Source organism: Dreissena polymorpha, chromosome 4 (genome assembly GCF_020536995.1).
Source record: "Dreissena polymorpha isolate Duluth1 chromosome 4, UMN_Dpol_1.0, whole genome shotgun sequence".
NCBI lineage: Eukaryota > Metazoa > Mollusca > Bivalvia > Myida > Dreissenidae > Dreissena > Dreissena polymorpha.
In genome coordinates this window covers 37811758-37829730 of record NC_068358.1, presented here as the reverse complement: position 1 = coordinate 37829730, position 17973 = coordinate 37811758, and the positions used below count along the sequence as shown (strand labels likewise).

The window sequence follows — 17973 nt, the reverse complement described above, 5'->3', positions numbered from 1 at the left end:
ATCATTATCTTGAACATAGTCAACACAAAAGCACGTTAGGCAAATTTTGGGTCAACATTAAGTTCCCTTTTTACACCGAATTGTGTTGTTTTTACATATATAAATGTGCAAACAGCGATTTAAAATATTACAACAAAAGACACAAAATGACAGCACCCCCCCCAAAAAAAATAAATAAATAAATAAATAAATATGTAAAGAACGGAACTTCCTGGAGAGACATTGTAATTTATTTTGAATTACTTATGGGTTTCATTTAAATATGTGTTATTATGTAAAACATCCCTTTATAGTTGTGTCTCCGTTTGGAAGTGACGTTATCACGATCTTCTGCATTTGTCCAAACTTCTCATAATTTTGTGTTATAAACTGTTACACAAATGCATTTAAAAGTGTATGCTTTCCAGACATAATTTTCGCTAGCCCGACAGTTTATTTGGATCACACCCTGCTAAGATGAGTATTAAAAGGTCACGTTCACCCTCGTTGAACAAACGAGATGCCATGAGATGTACCTAGTGCCTCGCACGAAATAATATGATTTGTAAAAATGTGTATACTGTTTTCATATTTTGCACACTCTCCGCATACCATTTTGAATTATCATGATGAGAACGGCTAGACTATGACGGATGTAGAAAAGCCTCACAGTTTTGTGTTTTTAATTCATATAAGTATGATATATTAACTTGGATCAATCTTTCGAATATCTCAAATTATAATTAACTTTAATTTGTATATAATTAAAGCAAACATATAAATATAGATATTTTGATTAAAACATATTTAGTTTAAACATATTTTATTTCAAACAAGTTTACATTATTTATACATGGAATATCATACAACAATACTCATACTTTCATGTTCGAAAATGATTAGAACGAAAGACACAGTCTTATACGGTTCTTCTCCCTTGCTATATGAAAAGTTATATGTTTACGTACATAATTGGCTATGTAAGGCAAAGTGAACAATATTTTTTATACAAAATAACTCCACTTATATACTTATATTTGCTTAATAAAATTAATATGTTGACATGTTTGAGAAATGTAAGAAATAAAGAGAGAGGTTAGGAAAGAAAAGAAAGACGATGTTTATGAAGACTTGTTAAGTTCGAGCGAGAGAGAAAGAGAAGTATGTGATTCGTTCTGTAGCATAGTTACGTATCAAATCGCTTACTATTTATAATAAATTTGTGAACTGCATCAGCTATTTTAGTATTGGTTAAGTAGTCACGTGATGCGTCTCAATATAGAATAGTTTCGATACATGGGACAGAATAAATTGATATTGTGTTAATGAGTTCACCACGAATGTGTATATACAGATTGCATGCAAGGAAGTAGTGTGACGTGGTTTCGAGAAGTCCACAGTGACATAGAGGCGATGTAACTATGTTGCGTCTGAAAAGATGATCACTTAGAGCGCTACACTCTGTTCTTAAGCGCATATGTAACATTTACAGCGCCTTTCGCCATATGAAAGTAAAGGATTTGAGATCGGACGATCACTGTTAATTAATCTTTTGAAGGAATGGAGCGTTTCAGCATTTTTGATGTCGTCGGGTAGACGATTCCATTCGGATACAATAGATGGTAAGAAAGAACTTGAATATAATTATGTTCGAGCTTGAATTGTTTGTAAATTGTTTGAAAACATATTTATGAAAGAGATAAATTTGCTAATAATTATGATCGCTATTCAAAACTTTGTCTTTTAAAATATATCAACGAACGAAAAACATAAACAGACAATGTCAGAAATATAAAACATATACAGACAATATAAAAGATATAAAACGTGTTACGTTTGTCTTATTCTGAGGCTATATTATACTTCCCACGCATGAGTGATTAATTTTGTAAAATGCAAACGATGCATATGGTTGCACATTATAACAAACGGTTTGTACTTTTAATATTTGTTTTATAAGTTAAATGACACATAAACGCTTGACAACAAGCAACTTAACAAACTACGAACATGACGTGTTACCCAGGTAGCATGTGTGTCATTCGTTTTGTTATTGCATTTTGCACTATTTATTTGTGGAAAACGTTTTAAGGTTTTAACTACAAAACTGGCATAGCAATTGCAATATTTTTTCATGTTTTCCGTGGTTATCACACATTCAACAGTCTTAATGACATTTACGTCTTCAATAATCCAGCAATATAATTATTTAACAATAACTGAAAAAAAAATGTCGATTTGATTCCACTTTTGGTATTATTTGAACGCTAGATAGTACTTATCAAACCTATTAACCTATTATCAAACAAAATATAACAAATATAAACATTTTTGTATGGAATTAAACGCTTGCTTGTATGTTATTATATCAAACTAAGTTCATTCTGATTTGTAACATGTTGTTATATATTTTACATTGAACTTTTATTAGTAATCCAAATGTTTTACCTTCCTCCCAGTAATTCAGCTAAACAATTTTTGTAATTGTTACTGAAATAACGATGTTTGCATTAGTTGTGTAAACTTGATTTAAAAAATAGATTGCCTGATACAAGTCTTCATGTACAGAAATGTCTAGTTGTAGACATTTCAATTGACAACATTATTACATAATTTAAGTGCTTGTTTTAAATCCAAATTCATAATTTAAAATGCAATGCCGAAGTTGTGCTTAATATCAAACTGACAAGACTCAGTCTACAGTCGTGACTTCCGGTTTGTGCATGTAGCCACATGAAGAACCACACATTTACTAGGGTTAACGCCCTTTTTGCTAGAACTCAGACGTCTTATTATTGTAATTGACCTATAACAACGACAGATCTAACTGTATATATTAAGTCTTTAATCAAACTGTATATCTTAAGTCTTTAATAATTAGTATCAATGAAGTTTTTCTGTAAAGTAGACCACTTATACTAAATCTTAATCATAACTATATACATTATAAAGAAAAACGTGTGCAAAATATTTAGAATGTATGAGGATATATTAAATTCAACTCATGAAACGACATGACTTAAGCCGTGTTTTGAGCTGCGAACGTTACGAAATCAATCAGTCACTCGCAGCGAATGTTGCGAAGAAGAGCTTTCTTCGTACCCTAACATGAACCTCAGGGCCATACAGGCATAAACCAAATTATGGACAACAGTACTGATGACAAAAATATATTGAAATGATTTGTATCGTTCAGTTATATAAACAGACACGAGAGGCTGCGTGATTGAAAACATTCGTAAATATATACTTCATTGCATAACGAGGACCTTAGTCATCTCTTTCAACTGTCAACACCGTATATTAAGACGTTTGTGCACAACAAGTTTTCATACATCCTTATAAAATAACGTGTCTATCATACTATTTTATTTGTTATAAAGAAAACGTTACCATAACGCTTCATGTTTTACTTACTTCCTCAATTGAAAAGCTTACACATGAATTGTCTAAAATAAATGCAATAGTTAGTACATGTATCTATATCACCCATGATAACACTCTGACGTTATATGTCCTCGACATATTTTAAACGCACCGCTTAATATTCACATGCTCACTTGACGTCGATTTTTTTAACGATTTAACCAACTTTTCTGTCCTTTTTTGGCAGTTGAATTTATTTTTCACTTGGACTTGCATATTCGTAAATAAACGGTTTTGACTTCAAATGACATGAGGTAAAAATAAAATTAGTATCGATTTGTATGGCTCATAAATAAACTCGAAGGCTTTGTGTGTCAGTTTCTAGCCAACATGTTCAACCATGATTGAGTTGACCCCCGTGTATGTTGAAATCACATATTGGGATTGGATATTAGCTACATCTTTAACGGTTTTATGTCAAACCATATTGTCTCTATGAATTTACCAACCATACGTACAGAAAATATGAAATTACATCTCTTGCAGGTAACACTAAAATAAAGAAGGTAACACTAAAATAAAGAATGATATCAAATCGAAATTACAGGCATTGAAAGGGATTAGTAATTCTTTGTTTTGAGTGCATCTTAAGTAAAAAAAGCTAACGGCTTAACGTGAAATCACGTGCTACTTACGATTAAAACGCAATGTTTACGCCTCGTTTAACGCATCTGTGTATTGTTTTGACACTTATTATTAATGCTATATTAATAGAAAACTATTTCATCAGAGCATTGTCTTCATACTTTGTTGTTATATATTACAATTCGTGCTTAATCATTAATCGTAAAAGCTACTGGTTCACTTAGTACATCATGCACATTTTGCTTTAAAACATCCATGTGTTCGAAGATGGGGGGGGGGGGGTGGGCATACAGCTATGTTTTATTTGGTTTACATTATGCATTACAATTCACCAGTTACAGTAGCGGTCCGAAATATTTTTGTTCAATGTGGTTGCAATAATTAAAACATTCCTAAAACATATATTTCGATGCATAACGAGGACTTTTGCCATATCTTTCAACTGTCAACACGGTATACATATTAACACGTCAATGCACAAAACGTTTTAATTTATCCTTCAAAATAACATATGTATCATACTCTTTTATTTTTTATGAAGCAAACGTACCCATAACTCTTCATGTTTTACTTACTTCCTCATATGGAAACCTTAAAACGTATATATATATATATATATATATATACCCATATGATAACAACCTGACGTTCTATGTCCTTGACATATTTTAAATGCAACGCTAAATATCCTCTTTATAGTTCAATATGCTCACCAGACGTCGAGTTTTTTTTAAACGATTAAACCAACTTTTCTCTTCTTTGTTTTGGGCAGTTGAGCAATCAATTTTAGACTTTGACTTGCATATCCGTAAATAAACTGTTTTGACTTCGAACGAAACTAGGCCTAACGAAAATTAGTTTCGATTTGTATGGCTTATAAATGAACCCGAAGGTTTTGTATTTGACTTTCTAGGCAACATATTCAAAAATGAATAAATTACCCTCCTCGTCTGTTTACACCGCATGTTGTGATTGAATAGTTGCCACATCTTAAACGGTTTTATGTCAAAACATATTGTGTTTGTGAGTGTACCAATGGTATATACAGAAACTATGAAAGTGTATGTTTAAAACAGGTCATGTTTGTTTTATCTACCATCTCCTGCATGTAACAATACAAAAAAGTATGATCTCAACTTGAAATTACCGTTATTGTAAGGGATTAGTAGTTATTTGTTATGAGAGCACTAAGAAAGTTAAAGGTTAAACGTGATATGACGTTCTACTTACGATTAATACGCAATGTTTCAGCCTCGTTTAGCGCGTCCATTTAATGTTTTGACACGTATTATTAATGCGTTATTAATTGAATAATATTTCATAAGAGAGTTGTTTTCATACTTTGTTCTTATTTAGTTCACTTTGTGCTTAGTAATTAATTGTAATACTACTGGTTCACTAAGTACACCATGCAAATTTTGCCTAGAAAGATTCATGTCTTTGAAGATGGAAGTTGCGGTCATACAAATATGTTAGATTGTTTTACATAATGCATTACCATTAACCTGTTTCTTAATAACAGTAGCGGTCCGAAAGATGTTTTTTAAATAGCTATTTTCATGTTAAGCAAACAATTTGATACTCGTTTGTAAATTAACAATGTATTGCCTTTATCGTAAATGCCACGAGTTCACCTTGCAGGAATTACTATAAGTGCATATCGTTAAATTGTTCAAACTTTTTAAAACTGTTTGATTTTAAGTTAAACATAACCTGTAAACTATATAAAGAGTCATGCAATCCGTAGCGGAATAACAAACATATTATTTAAGTTAAATTATTGAATATAACAAACAAACACCACATTTGAATGTTTTTCATTTCAAAGCATTAGAGTGCGAGCCTCCGAGCCCGTTGGAAAATGGACATTTGCACTTCTTGCAACGTGGAGCAATCGTCATAGCAACGTGTCGCTCAGGGTTCAACTTAATTGGGTCCAGGTCGAGGCATTGTAATGGACATTCATGGCAAGGTTTTACACCGCGTTGTCGAGGTTAATATTTCGAATAATTACTGAAATACTCACGTTTTTCTAAAATGTAGGATTAATTACTGAATAATTACAGGATTTGCATACATACGATTACATTAAGATACTGAGTCTATTCTTCGAGAAGGTTAATTTATTCAGTCTGGTGAAATATTCACTTACTATGCGCTCTTTCTTGAAAAATAATTAGTTTCCTCTCTTGACAACATCAGCAAACAGGTGCAAGCCAATATATCATAAACGTAAAATATGCAAATTTGAAGAAATACTACTCGATAACAGTTGCTGTAAACTATTTATACCTCGCTTAATTACAAATACTTCAACAAACTTTGTTTCAATAATTAAATACATGCGATCTTAAGATTTTTTAGGCAACAATTCTTACACTATTTATAATCAATTTCATTTATGCTGCTTGCTACAACAGTTGCATTCCAGAACTCTGAATGTTAATGAATTTTAATTAAGCATATTAACATAATGTAACTAAGCACTTTCCCACAACAAGACAGAATTCTTTTTAAATATGTTACTTTCAAATTTATTTTTTACAGATGGATGCCTTTTTGATTGATAAAATATATGTGGTAGTTTGCTTATGTTTTATAAAACTTGCTTATAATTTCTTTACACAAATCTATAACACGCAACAAACGAATTAATGTAAGTCCCGATTTCAAGAGGATGCACAATTAAATTTAATGCGGATTTCATCCGGTAAAACATATGCCACATGCTATTATTACACAACGTTAAATCGGAATAATCATCATCATAATGATGTCACTGCATTTCAGAAAGATTCCCATCCCTCGGGTTGCGACGCCAGGCGTATGAAAAAGATGAAACCTTGACCACTACTGCAACGCCCGCCCAACTAGCAGCAAAAAAATTACAACAGGACATCGAGAAGACCGATAACACTTGCTACCTTCGTTTTACGTAATTTAATTCCATTTCTTAGCAAATCCGTCTTTTTTCGACGTAGCTGTTTTACCAAGCTTCTCACCATAGCTTACCTTTGTGAGCGTCCAATGAAATTTGAATAAAATTGTCTCGCAAGTAGGCCGACATTTTCGCAATAGAATATGAGCAATCTACAGACAGTTATCACATTTACATGAATAGCATATTCATTTGACTTTCTATCTTGTGAAACATAGGGTAATACAAGGGAAACACTGGTGCGTTTTTCAAAGATGATACCTGCGTTTTCAGCATGAAGCAATTTTTTTCTCGTAGACTAATGAAAAGCCTTGACGAATACAACAGTTCCACGCTCACCACTCGACATCAATACAGTTTGTGTGTGCTCCTTTATAATTAGAAGAAGTCTGCGCCAAATCGTTTGTACTTAAAGGCTTTGTTCTCAAATTCAGTAATTACTCCCATATTGCATTATGTGCATTAGTATATTTAAGATCATTAAAATATTGCTGTTCCCTATCCAGTTATTGGTTTTGACAAAATATTTTAAATTGTTTTTTTTATTAACTGATAAAGATGTAAAAAAATAAAGTTTAAATCAAACCATCGTTGTAAGCAGTTGAATCGTGATCCCACTTAAAAAGAATCGTTATATAAACGCTTTTGCGTTTACTAGGTAAACTTGAATTTTATTTTTACCAGACATGTCTTTAATGAAGATATCCGATGATATTATTATGTATTTGTCAATAAAAGATTGTTAATTAGTTTTAAACAGTTCCTTGAAAAGAACTAATTTTGATTAATTCAATACAAATTATTCCACCGAATAGACCAATTTATTAAGCATGAGCGCGAACATTCGCGATTCTTTAAATAATCAAATTTCATTTCCATTCTGCTTTTGTATCTCTGTTCTGTATCTATAGATATATGATAAATTTTATATAATAATACGAAATCTGGCGCAACAGCCCGTAATTGATTTGTGTGTGTTGCTGCAAATAACTGCGCAGTAAAAGGCATTCGCTATGTTTGATATATTGATAAAACTCTTACTCTTTCACCTACACCAACAGGAATCAACGCCGTATATCTTAAAAATCTTTTTTTGCTAATAAAGAGGCATTATAGTTTTTCCAAAAAATATAATGGTTTTCACTAGAAATGTAGCCAACACGTTTGTTGTTTGAAAAGTGTCTGGGGATTTCGGTTCTAGTGATGCATTCTAATATTGGTGGGTAATACAGTTTGTTGTTATAATACAAAGGTACATAATAGCGTCCATAGGAATACAAGGTAAGAACAAATAACAAACATCAAGCATTAACACAACAAACGCATGTTTTAAACCATCACACGATTTGTTTATATGTATATTCAATACACGGATATAATGAATGACTGTCACCTGTACACGCTTAATATTTATTATCCTAGGGCTCACAACTATTAACGCTAATAATTAAAGAGTTTTTTGCCTGCCTTAAATTATCCAACCCATCAGATTTTCAAATACATTATATGATTAATCCGATTACTGTTTATATTTCTAAAAACATAAATCAACGGCTGCCTTTACACTATGATACAATTCAAAAGAAGGTTAATTTACTTTAATATAGAATGTATAATACCTACTCACAGAACGCTTGAACTTCGAGGACTCTTGCTTCACAACTTCCTGGGTAACATGTGTACCTTGACAAGATGGACGTTTTTATTATTCGAACAACTCTGTCTTTCAGACTAATTTTGTACAGTACATTGCGTATCAATTATGACTTGCTTAAAACAGATTACAGAAACACAACATTTTAACAAAAACGACTTTATGTATGAAGAAGTGTTGGACACTTTCCAACGTTCAAAATATAAAATATTTTTGTCTGTTTGAAAGTGTTATTCGTTAGTTGCGATGCCCACCGTGTAACTGCCGTAATGCGAATATCGTTCCAATTTGTGCATCGTTGCACTTCTGTGCATGATTTTTTGTTTTGAAGTATTTGTTTTTATATGTTACAATATTTCAAATTTAACGGACCTAGTTTTTGTACATTGTGTTAATACAAGTTATGAAAATAAGTCCCCCAAAACCTTAGCACTTTGTTAGAGTGAAATGATCAAACCTGATAATTGTTCTTGAGCTACTTGTAACGTAACGAATATTTGGGGCATTATCGAATTAATATAATAATCGAAATTTGTATCAAAGCAATTAACCGAATCTTAAATAGGAAGTCAAGCAAAGATCAACATTTCATTTCCTCAGGTATCAAACGTCAATAAGTTTCGGACACTTCGGGTTTTTATCATACTTGTGAATCCTTGTATATTTACATATAAAGATCGTAAAAACATCGTTAAATTCCGCATGTTTTCGTTGTGTCTGTAAATTCCGCATGTTTTCGTTGTGTCCGTTGAATACGTCATATTTGCGTTGCAGTTGTTAGGCATGTGACTTTACACACTGCCCGTCAGAAATTAAACGCGTTACAATAAACTGTTTAATCGTTTTATATCTGTATTTTGACTTTATTAAAAGTACAGTCTCACGCAAACAGCCGGATAGAAAGCGCATAATTTGTTTGGTAACGGGGCGGCGCTCGGCCGATATGGCCGCCGCATATAGCTTGTTGTTCAGAATATTGAATGAACATTGGAAAACGTTGTGCCACAATTTAATCAACAAAAGTTTTTCGTCATGAAAACAGAAATGGACTTTGTCTACGTTTATGTCATAGGGCTATCCACAAAATATGTTACATAATGTGGCATTGTGATCGCAGGTTCTCTCCGCTTATTTCCCGCATAACATGAACTAAAACCTCATCTTATGTAACATAAAGTAATACATATTTCGATATAATATATTTTCAGAGAACCTCCCAAGGTTGAACACGCCGTGGTAACGGCCAATTACATGTTCAATCGCATTCGGTCACAGTGGGTTCTGTTAGCAAACTACACGTGTAACCCTGGTTACAACCTTGCAGATCCCTATGTGAACTATTTTTATTGTAAGGACTACAAATGGCATGCTAATAAGACACCGGAATGCGTAGCAGGTATACAAAATAATGCTAACTTTTCAGATGTTTGTCTATTACAGGGAATAATAAATCTTTAATTTACATAATGTGCGATATGTCTTATCATTTATTGCTAATCTAAGGTTATGGCGGGCATAAGATATATTTGATGACCTTCTCAGAATAGTAATGGAGTCTTACAGTTCCGCGTTGCAGTATAACGTGTTTATGCCATTATTTATATGTACCGTCCGTTCGTATAATCAATACTTTGTCTTTTAGTATAAGGCAAATACGAAATGCCTTAATCTTTGGTTGCTATATAGATCTGGAGAAGGCGAACTCGTGCCTTGCAAACAACGGATGGTGTTCTCATATTTGTGTGCCGCACCGGGGTGGGAGATATCATTGCGACTGTCCGTCGGGCTTCACCTTGGGGCGATTCCGGAAGATATGCTACGGTAGGGTTCAGATGAACAAGTGCTATATAATAAAGTAGATCATTTATTTGGCAATATGCTTCATATGCTGAAAAGGACATGAAATACAAACGGAAAAAATACACAAGATAATGTTTAAGATCGCCTTCGTAACACGCTGTTTGCATTTAGATTCGTATTTTGTTTTAAAGACATAAACGAGTGCGAAGTAAACAATGGCGGGTGTGAGCAGATCTGCGTGAACCTTGAGGCCTCGTTCTTCTGCACGTGTCAACCGGGATACGTTGCTTCCGGGAATCAATGTCTAGGTTTGTTGTACTATTACATCTACTACTACTAATACAAATACTACTACTACTACCACTACTACTTCTACTACTACTACTACTACTACTACTACTACTACTATTACTACTACTATTACTACTACTACTTCTACGCCTATTAGTAGTTCTGAAAATTACTGCTTGTACAATTACCTATACAACTACACCATCAACTACTCTTACTACTATTTTCAAAAGCCGAATTTATGAATACTATACAAGTAAATTTGTAAACATTATAACATATATAACAATGGAATTTGTTTTATGTTTTTTATTATGTACTTAAATTTGTTTTACACATGTTATTATTTAAATATTTACCGGTAATACAATTTGATTACGGCGCGCTTGCATCAACTAGCTATCGGCTCCGAGGATAAACGTCGGAATAAACAGGAGGATTATGGTAATTCGTTTTTCATCTTGAAAATCTAAGTTTAGTTTATTAAATTATTCGCGCTTTCCTTTTCGAGCTGAAATGAAAACCTTCAAATAGTTTTTTTAAGCCTTGCTTATTTTTCTGTTCTTTTAATTTCAGATTGTGCTGTGACTATACAAATATAAAAACGAATAAAAGACGTTTATAAAATAAATTTCGACAAAAAACGTGACTTTTCATGTTTCATTGTTACATTTTATGTTTGATTAAATATCTATACAAAGATACCTTGAAATGTTGCGTTCATCTGTATAACCCAAAACCTATTTATATTCATATAAAAATGAATTATTATTGGTAAAATAAGCAATGTGTCATAAGACTATGATGCACGTGTTGAATTGTGATGTGATTACTTAATAATGATTAATTATTTGTTTTAACATGCTTGCGTCGATAAATGTTATGCATTATAAAGTTTGGGTGGGAGGACTAGCGTTATTAACAGCTAATTGTGTATGGAGGCACTAGCCTTATTTCCAGCTAGCCTGAAGCTGATCTGTTAAAGATATAGACGAGTGCAAGTCTGAAGGTCTAGACCTTGGATGTGACGGTACCTGCGTCAACGTCCCTGGGTCTTTCGAGTGTGACTGTGTCAACGTTACGGGGTATACGCTGTCTGATGATAAAACGTATTGCGTAGGTATGTATTGAAGTTATATCTGAAGCTAATTAACCGTTAGAAAAACGCTGTATAAACCGTTATTCCTTTTTGTTTTTCAATTTGCTTATAGATTCTATTACACGAAATGAACCATAACCGTTTGAATAACACGATGTGAAAAAGCTGACTTTATAAATTGTAATTTCTTTGAATCTACTGGATTTACACAACAACGCATTGATCTTCACTCAAACATCATATACGTAACAGATGCGTTCATATCTTTAAGCACTATTACGGAATGAAAAATTAAAAAGGAGAAAACGAAAACAATGTTTATCTCTTTAGCAGACGTTTGAATTCCAATTACTTATTACCCATATCTTTATGATTGTATATGTTTTACATACACACAAACACTAAACAGCAACATAAACCTGTCAATTTACATTGAAAAGTCCTTATTTTTTAATAGTATATTGAACACATTTCATGATATAAATGCACACACATACTCTTTAAACGTGGAACAAAGTAACCAAACGTCGAGTCGTCTTCTTAGATGCAGACGAATGCCTGCTGGATAATGGAGGTTGCGAAGATACATGTGTCAATACCCTAGGCTCCTTTCATTGCTCGTGCCGAAAGAAAGGATATAAATTATCGTCAGATGGAACAACATGTGAAGGTTAATAGCTTTACACAATCTTCAGCAATTTTCGAACAGTATTTTGTAAAAATTTATTTTAAAATTCCGGCAGCACAATCTCACATAGTTTGTATTGAACTGAATTGTGTTAAAATTATGTTTAAAGTATTTTTTCGATTTGAGTTTGACATTTTATTATGTGTTACTCATTCAAAAAGAATGCAATCGAGTTTGTCAGGTGGTGCACACATATGAATAAAACCTTAAATAATAACAGGCACATTTAATTACGCCTTTCTCAAATCTAGACATCGATGAATGCGAGAGATATTCCACGAACAGATGTAAACATGGTGCTTGCGTGAATACAGAAGGGGGATATAGATGCAAATGTGACCCAGGCTTCACAACAAACGACATCGGGGCAAAGTGCATAGGTACACATGTACTGTACGATATATTTGGTCACAGTTGTCACTAAGAACGAAAAGGTTCGAAACAATATTTAAGATGAAAGCCAGAGGACTAAGGTTGTTTTTTCCTATTTGTGAATAAGTATTATTTAGCAAAATCGTAACGTTATGGTGAAAGATTTTATTTACTAATGCATCGCCTTATTATTTTAATACTGAAGTTGTTTTTAGTATTGTCGCTGTGGAGGCAAACTTTCATGTCTGTTTTATTTTCAAAAGGGATCATTTCATTACAAAACGACTTTCAATCGTACAGTTAGCTATTAAATAAAAATATATGTTTTGTGTACTTTGAAACGCAGTTTGTTTAACGCAGATTTGACATTATCATTCAACACTGAATGTTCATCGTCTTGAAATATTAGATGTATCTTGTTGTACTCACCTTTCACTGGCAGATGTAGATGAATGTCAGGCTGACAATGGCGGCTGCCATGAATTATGCTCCAACACGTTCGGTGGCTTTGAGTGTAAGTGCAAGAGAAGAGGTTATGCCATCGGAGAAGACAATAGAACGTGTCATGGTAAAAGTTTCTTTTCTATTAAGAGTCTATACTTTTTAGAAAATATTTCAATTTTAATTTACACGATACAATTATGCTTATAGGGATATTAACAATAAAATTATTTTTATTAGTAACTTATTAAAAATTGCACGAACATAACTACACAATATATAAACAATATATACACATTGTTTTAATATTAAACATATAAAAGGAAACGTTATGGGTTTTTGCTATGCATACACACGAAGTAAACATATTTCAAATGATTCGTTACAAAATATTCAGATATTGACGAATGTGCGCACAACCACGGAGGTTGCCAGGAGTCGTGTACAAACACTATCGGATCCTTCTATTGCCTGTGTGTAAATGGGTTTCGGGAGCTGGGTCTTGATGGTCTGAGCTGTAAACGTACGTCAGCTTACACAATTATGTCTCAATTGTTTACAATGGTAAAATGTATGTAACTTTATTTCATGCGTGTTGTAGGATTTGCCTGAACGGAAAAGATTTACATTTGATTGAAATGCACAGAATTATACTAACTGCATATTTATTGAATTCATGATTGAATTGATTATCTAGGACGTATAATTGATATAATGACCCAGGGCTGCACGATAGATAGCGTGTTGTCAATTGCAGTGTATGTTAATGATATGAAAAAGTCGGCGTGGGGATTATTATATTTCAATTCTGAACAAGCTACAGTATGAAAAATTGCGTTAGTGTGTGGCTTGAAGTGTGTGTTTTATCGGCCACCGGAACGATAAAAGGTCTTTGTCATTGGCTTTGTTTTTAAGCGTGCGACAGAGATAGTTTCTACAGTGTGGCAGACCTCAGATGCGTACGGTGTCCTGACAACATGTTCGTTCAAGACCCAAACAACGCTACGTCGGCCTCACAATGTGTTTGTCCCAACGGATTCGCTCTGATTGACAACGATGGCATTACTTGTGTAGGTAAACTATCACTGACACTTCTGAAACAGATATGAAGGTAAAATAACAAATTTGCATATCAATACTTACATAATTACGCTGAGCTTTATACTTATGATCAGACGGCCTAAATTCACACATTTTAACAATTTAAATTACTCCAAGATGTGTAATGGTACCAAAAAGTTATTTATCGAGCTTCATTTTTCGTTTTGGGTTGAAGTTTGGATACTTTATATTGACCGTTTGCTCTAAATTTGATACGATTATATTGGGACTGACATATTAATTACTTTATACCAATATCAATGCAATGTTTAACATAAATGTCAACTTTATTACGGAACTATTTCGGAAGGCATTTGCTATCCACAATACATTAGAACACCAACTAACTAATACATCATCCACAATACAAAAGAACACCAACTAACTAATACATCATCCAACAATCAACTTCTTTAAGCAACTGATTTAAAATTATATTCCCGTAATTGTAATGAGTTGCGTAAACGATACTGTAGTATAATAACATATTAAGATTATTATAGTGATAAGTTTATTGTAATGTTAAATACGACAAATATACAAAATATTGGTTGTTCTATTGTCTAAGATGGTTACAACAGCCAGGACCTCTTACGTTGCATTTGCACGCAAATAATGCAACACATATTTAGGACATTAATCTCATAACAACTAGAAAATATATTTAGTGTTTGTCCTATTACAGTCAATACACCTTACCGATGGCGGAACTTGTAGAAAATATTCAGTTTTTAATTACAGATATAGATGAATGTGCTGCCAAATTATTACCGTGCCTTCACCGATGTCACAACACATTCGGCTCAGCACATTGTGCCTGCAGAGAAGGATTCTTTTTGTACAACACCACTGGCTGTGTTGGTTAGTCTTTTAGAAGTGTGACTAAACACCCATATCAAGAAGTTTTACCGCATGTATAAATTACTATTTGCAGGACACTTAAAAAATGAATATAATAAAACAAGATAAATTATAAAAATAGATCATAATAGCATATAGTACTAAGATTTCCCACATCATAATGGTATCTAGGTCCACAGCACATTGGTATCTAGGTCCACAGCGTAATGGTTTCTAGGTCTACAGCATAATGGTATCTAGGTAACCAGACACGAATGCAAATTATAAAATGGTATTTTTCTAAATCGACGAGTAAAACGAAAGACATGCGTTACTATATCACAAGTAAAATGCAAGTAATATTCAATATTATCTCGCAGTTTCATGTTTGTAGGTACATTTTGTTTAAATTTCTAATGCGGGTGCGTTTAAAAATATTAATGTTCACTGAAGATCATCATTTATTTATTGTTACAAATTATGTTATGTTATTGTTATAAGCTTTGAATTATATATTTATTTTTTCAACACATTTTATTTCGTGATTATTGCATCTACATACAATATGAATAGTAACACTATTGTTTTGCAATCAGACATAAGAAAAAGGCATCAAAAATACATGTAATGCTTCAAACACCTATCATAAGTTATTCGTAATAGTATTCATCGATGACTAAGCGTAAAGGTTAGTAAGATATCTACTAAACATTACAATTACATGTAGTAGTTTAGGTTTGAAAATACAATAGTAACAATATTGTTTTGAAATCAGACATAAGAAAATGGCAACACAAATAAATATAATGCATCAAACGCATATCATATGTTATTCGTAATAGTATTCATCGATGGCTAAGCGTTAAGGTTAGTAAAGTATCTATTAAAGATTACAATTACGTGTAGTAGTTTAGTGTTGCAAATGCATATACAAAATATGTAAAGAATGGAAAAAAACATCAAGTAAGAGTAGACTGAGTAGAATATGTACAATATAATAACATATGAGAAGTGCATAAAGACATATTAATATGTGCATATCGCTATATTTTATAACGTAGACATTTAATTTTATGTGGGTAACGGTACGCTTTAGTTAGTATTTGTACAAAGTACTAAAAAACTACAACAATCATCAAATTTTAATTCCAAGTTCGTTAGACTAAAAACTAAAACAATCATTATATTTTAATTCCAAGTTCGTGAGACAATATCATTAAATAATTCCCATTCACTGTCAAAGTTTCTAAATTATTTTTTGAAATTGATATTTTTCTCAAGTTATCGTATTCATACTTAATGTATTTCTTTGCTCCTATTATGCTTGGAATATATTTATTAATTTTACACTTGTACATGTATAGGTTTTTAACAAACAAAATAACATGATTTATGGCTGTAGCAGACTTAATTGAATATTCAGGTAGTAGGATTGTCATGTTAATAAAAGGAAAAGATTGCTCTGGTAATATTTCATCAATAATTGACTTTGATATGTGACACCCCCAGAATATATGTTCTAAATTTTCCTCACTTTGTTTGCAAAAAGAACATAATTGATCATCAGTAATTTTAATTTTACTCAAAAGACTTTTTGTTCCAAGTATCCTGTGAATTATCCTATATTAGAACCATTGAACGTTTACATCATTGGTTATTAAAAAGGGTAGCTTATATAAGCAATTCCATTCTTTTACATTAATTATGGTATGGTGTGGTACACCATTTTGTTTAACAGTTGGTTGTTCATTATTTTTTATTTAGAATGGTGTATAGTCGTTTTGCACCAGATTCTTGTTTCAGTACAAGTTGAAATAATGGTGGTAAAAAGGGTTTGATAATTTGTCGGGTAGGAAAAGAAGAATCTGTCGCTCTTGTCACCACTGTAAAATGAATGAAATTTATGTTCAAATTGTACATTTTATTAAGATCATCGCAAGAGATAAAGGTTCCATTTTTAACATATCACCTATACAATGAATTCCAGCTAGGAACCATGACTTAAAGAAAAAACTTGTATTTCCTATCAATATATTTGGATTGTAAAAAAGTGGATAATTCAAAATTTCGTCTGAGTTTACTTCTAATTTACCACAATAAAGTGAAAAGCTGTTTAAAACATCTACCCAAAAAGGGTTAGAAATTCTGTTAGCTATATTTAAAGCATAATGATAATTGCAATTTAAGAGTTCATATGTATCAAAATAAAGTTTTGTTATTTCTATACAATCACCTATACAATGAATTCCAGCTAGGAACCATGGCTTTAAGAAAAAACTTTTATTTCCTATCAATATATGGATTGTAAAAAAGTGGATAATTCAAAATTTCGTCTGAGTTTACTTCTAATTTACCACAATAAAGTGAGAAGCTGTTTAAAACATCTACCCAAAAAGGGTTAGAAATTCTGTTAGCTATATTTAAAGCATAATGATAACTGCAATTTAAGAGTTCATTTGTATCAAAATAAAGTTTTGTGATTTCTATCCAATTTCCCCTAAAGGATTGAATTTTTTGTAACCAAGTTAGTTTCAATGCTGGAATAAATGCATCCAGATTGATCATTTTTAAACCTTCTTCACTATAATCTTTAACTATTGTTGAGAACTTTATTTTACTATGCCCATCCCAAATAAAACTCAGAATAGAAGATTTCATAGAGTTAAGAATGGTATCGGGTGGGTTAGGCAATGATATGAACAAGTGATTGAATAAGGACACAATAAGTGTTTTCACAATTATAATCTTTCCAATTGGTG

General features: G+C 32.3%; 2 protein-coding genes across 5 annotated transcripts in view; one reads left to right on the top strand and one right to left on the bottom strand.

Annotated features, from left to right (window-relative positions):
- Positions 1–17973, top strand: part of LOC127877699 (fibrillin-1-like) — a 163147-nt gene that overhangs the window by 27348 nt on the left and 117826 nt on the right. For both annotated transcript variants that reach the window (XM_052423824.1, XM_052423826.1), the window contains exons 4-15: positions 5819–5983; positions 6781–6925; positions 9791–9978; positions 10269–10403; positions 10574–10690; positions 11659–11793; positions 12317–12442; positions 12712–12840; positions 13275–13400; positions 13671–13796; positions 14189–14347; positions 15116–15235. In XM_052423824.1, coding sequence (XP_052279784.1) covers positions 5819–5983; positions 6781–6925; positions 9791–9978; positions 10269–10403; positions 10574–10690; positions 11659–11793; positions 12317–12442; positions 12712–12840; positions 13275–13400; positions 13671–13796; positions 14189–14347; positions 15116–15235 — 1671 coding nt within the window. The remainder of the gene's footprint in view (positions 1–5818; positions 5984–6780; positions 6926–9790; positions 9979–10268; positions 10404–10573; positions 10691–11658; positions 11794–12316; positions 12443–12711; positions 12841–13274; positions 13401–13670; positions 13797–14188; positions 14348–15115; positions 15236–17973) is intronic.
- Positions 1–17973, bottom strand: part of LOC127877703 (atrial natriuretic peptide-converting enzyme-like) — a 167182-nt gene that overhangs the window by 90762 nt on the left and 58447 nt on the right. The window lies entirely within an intron of this gene.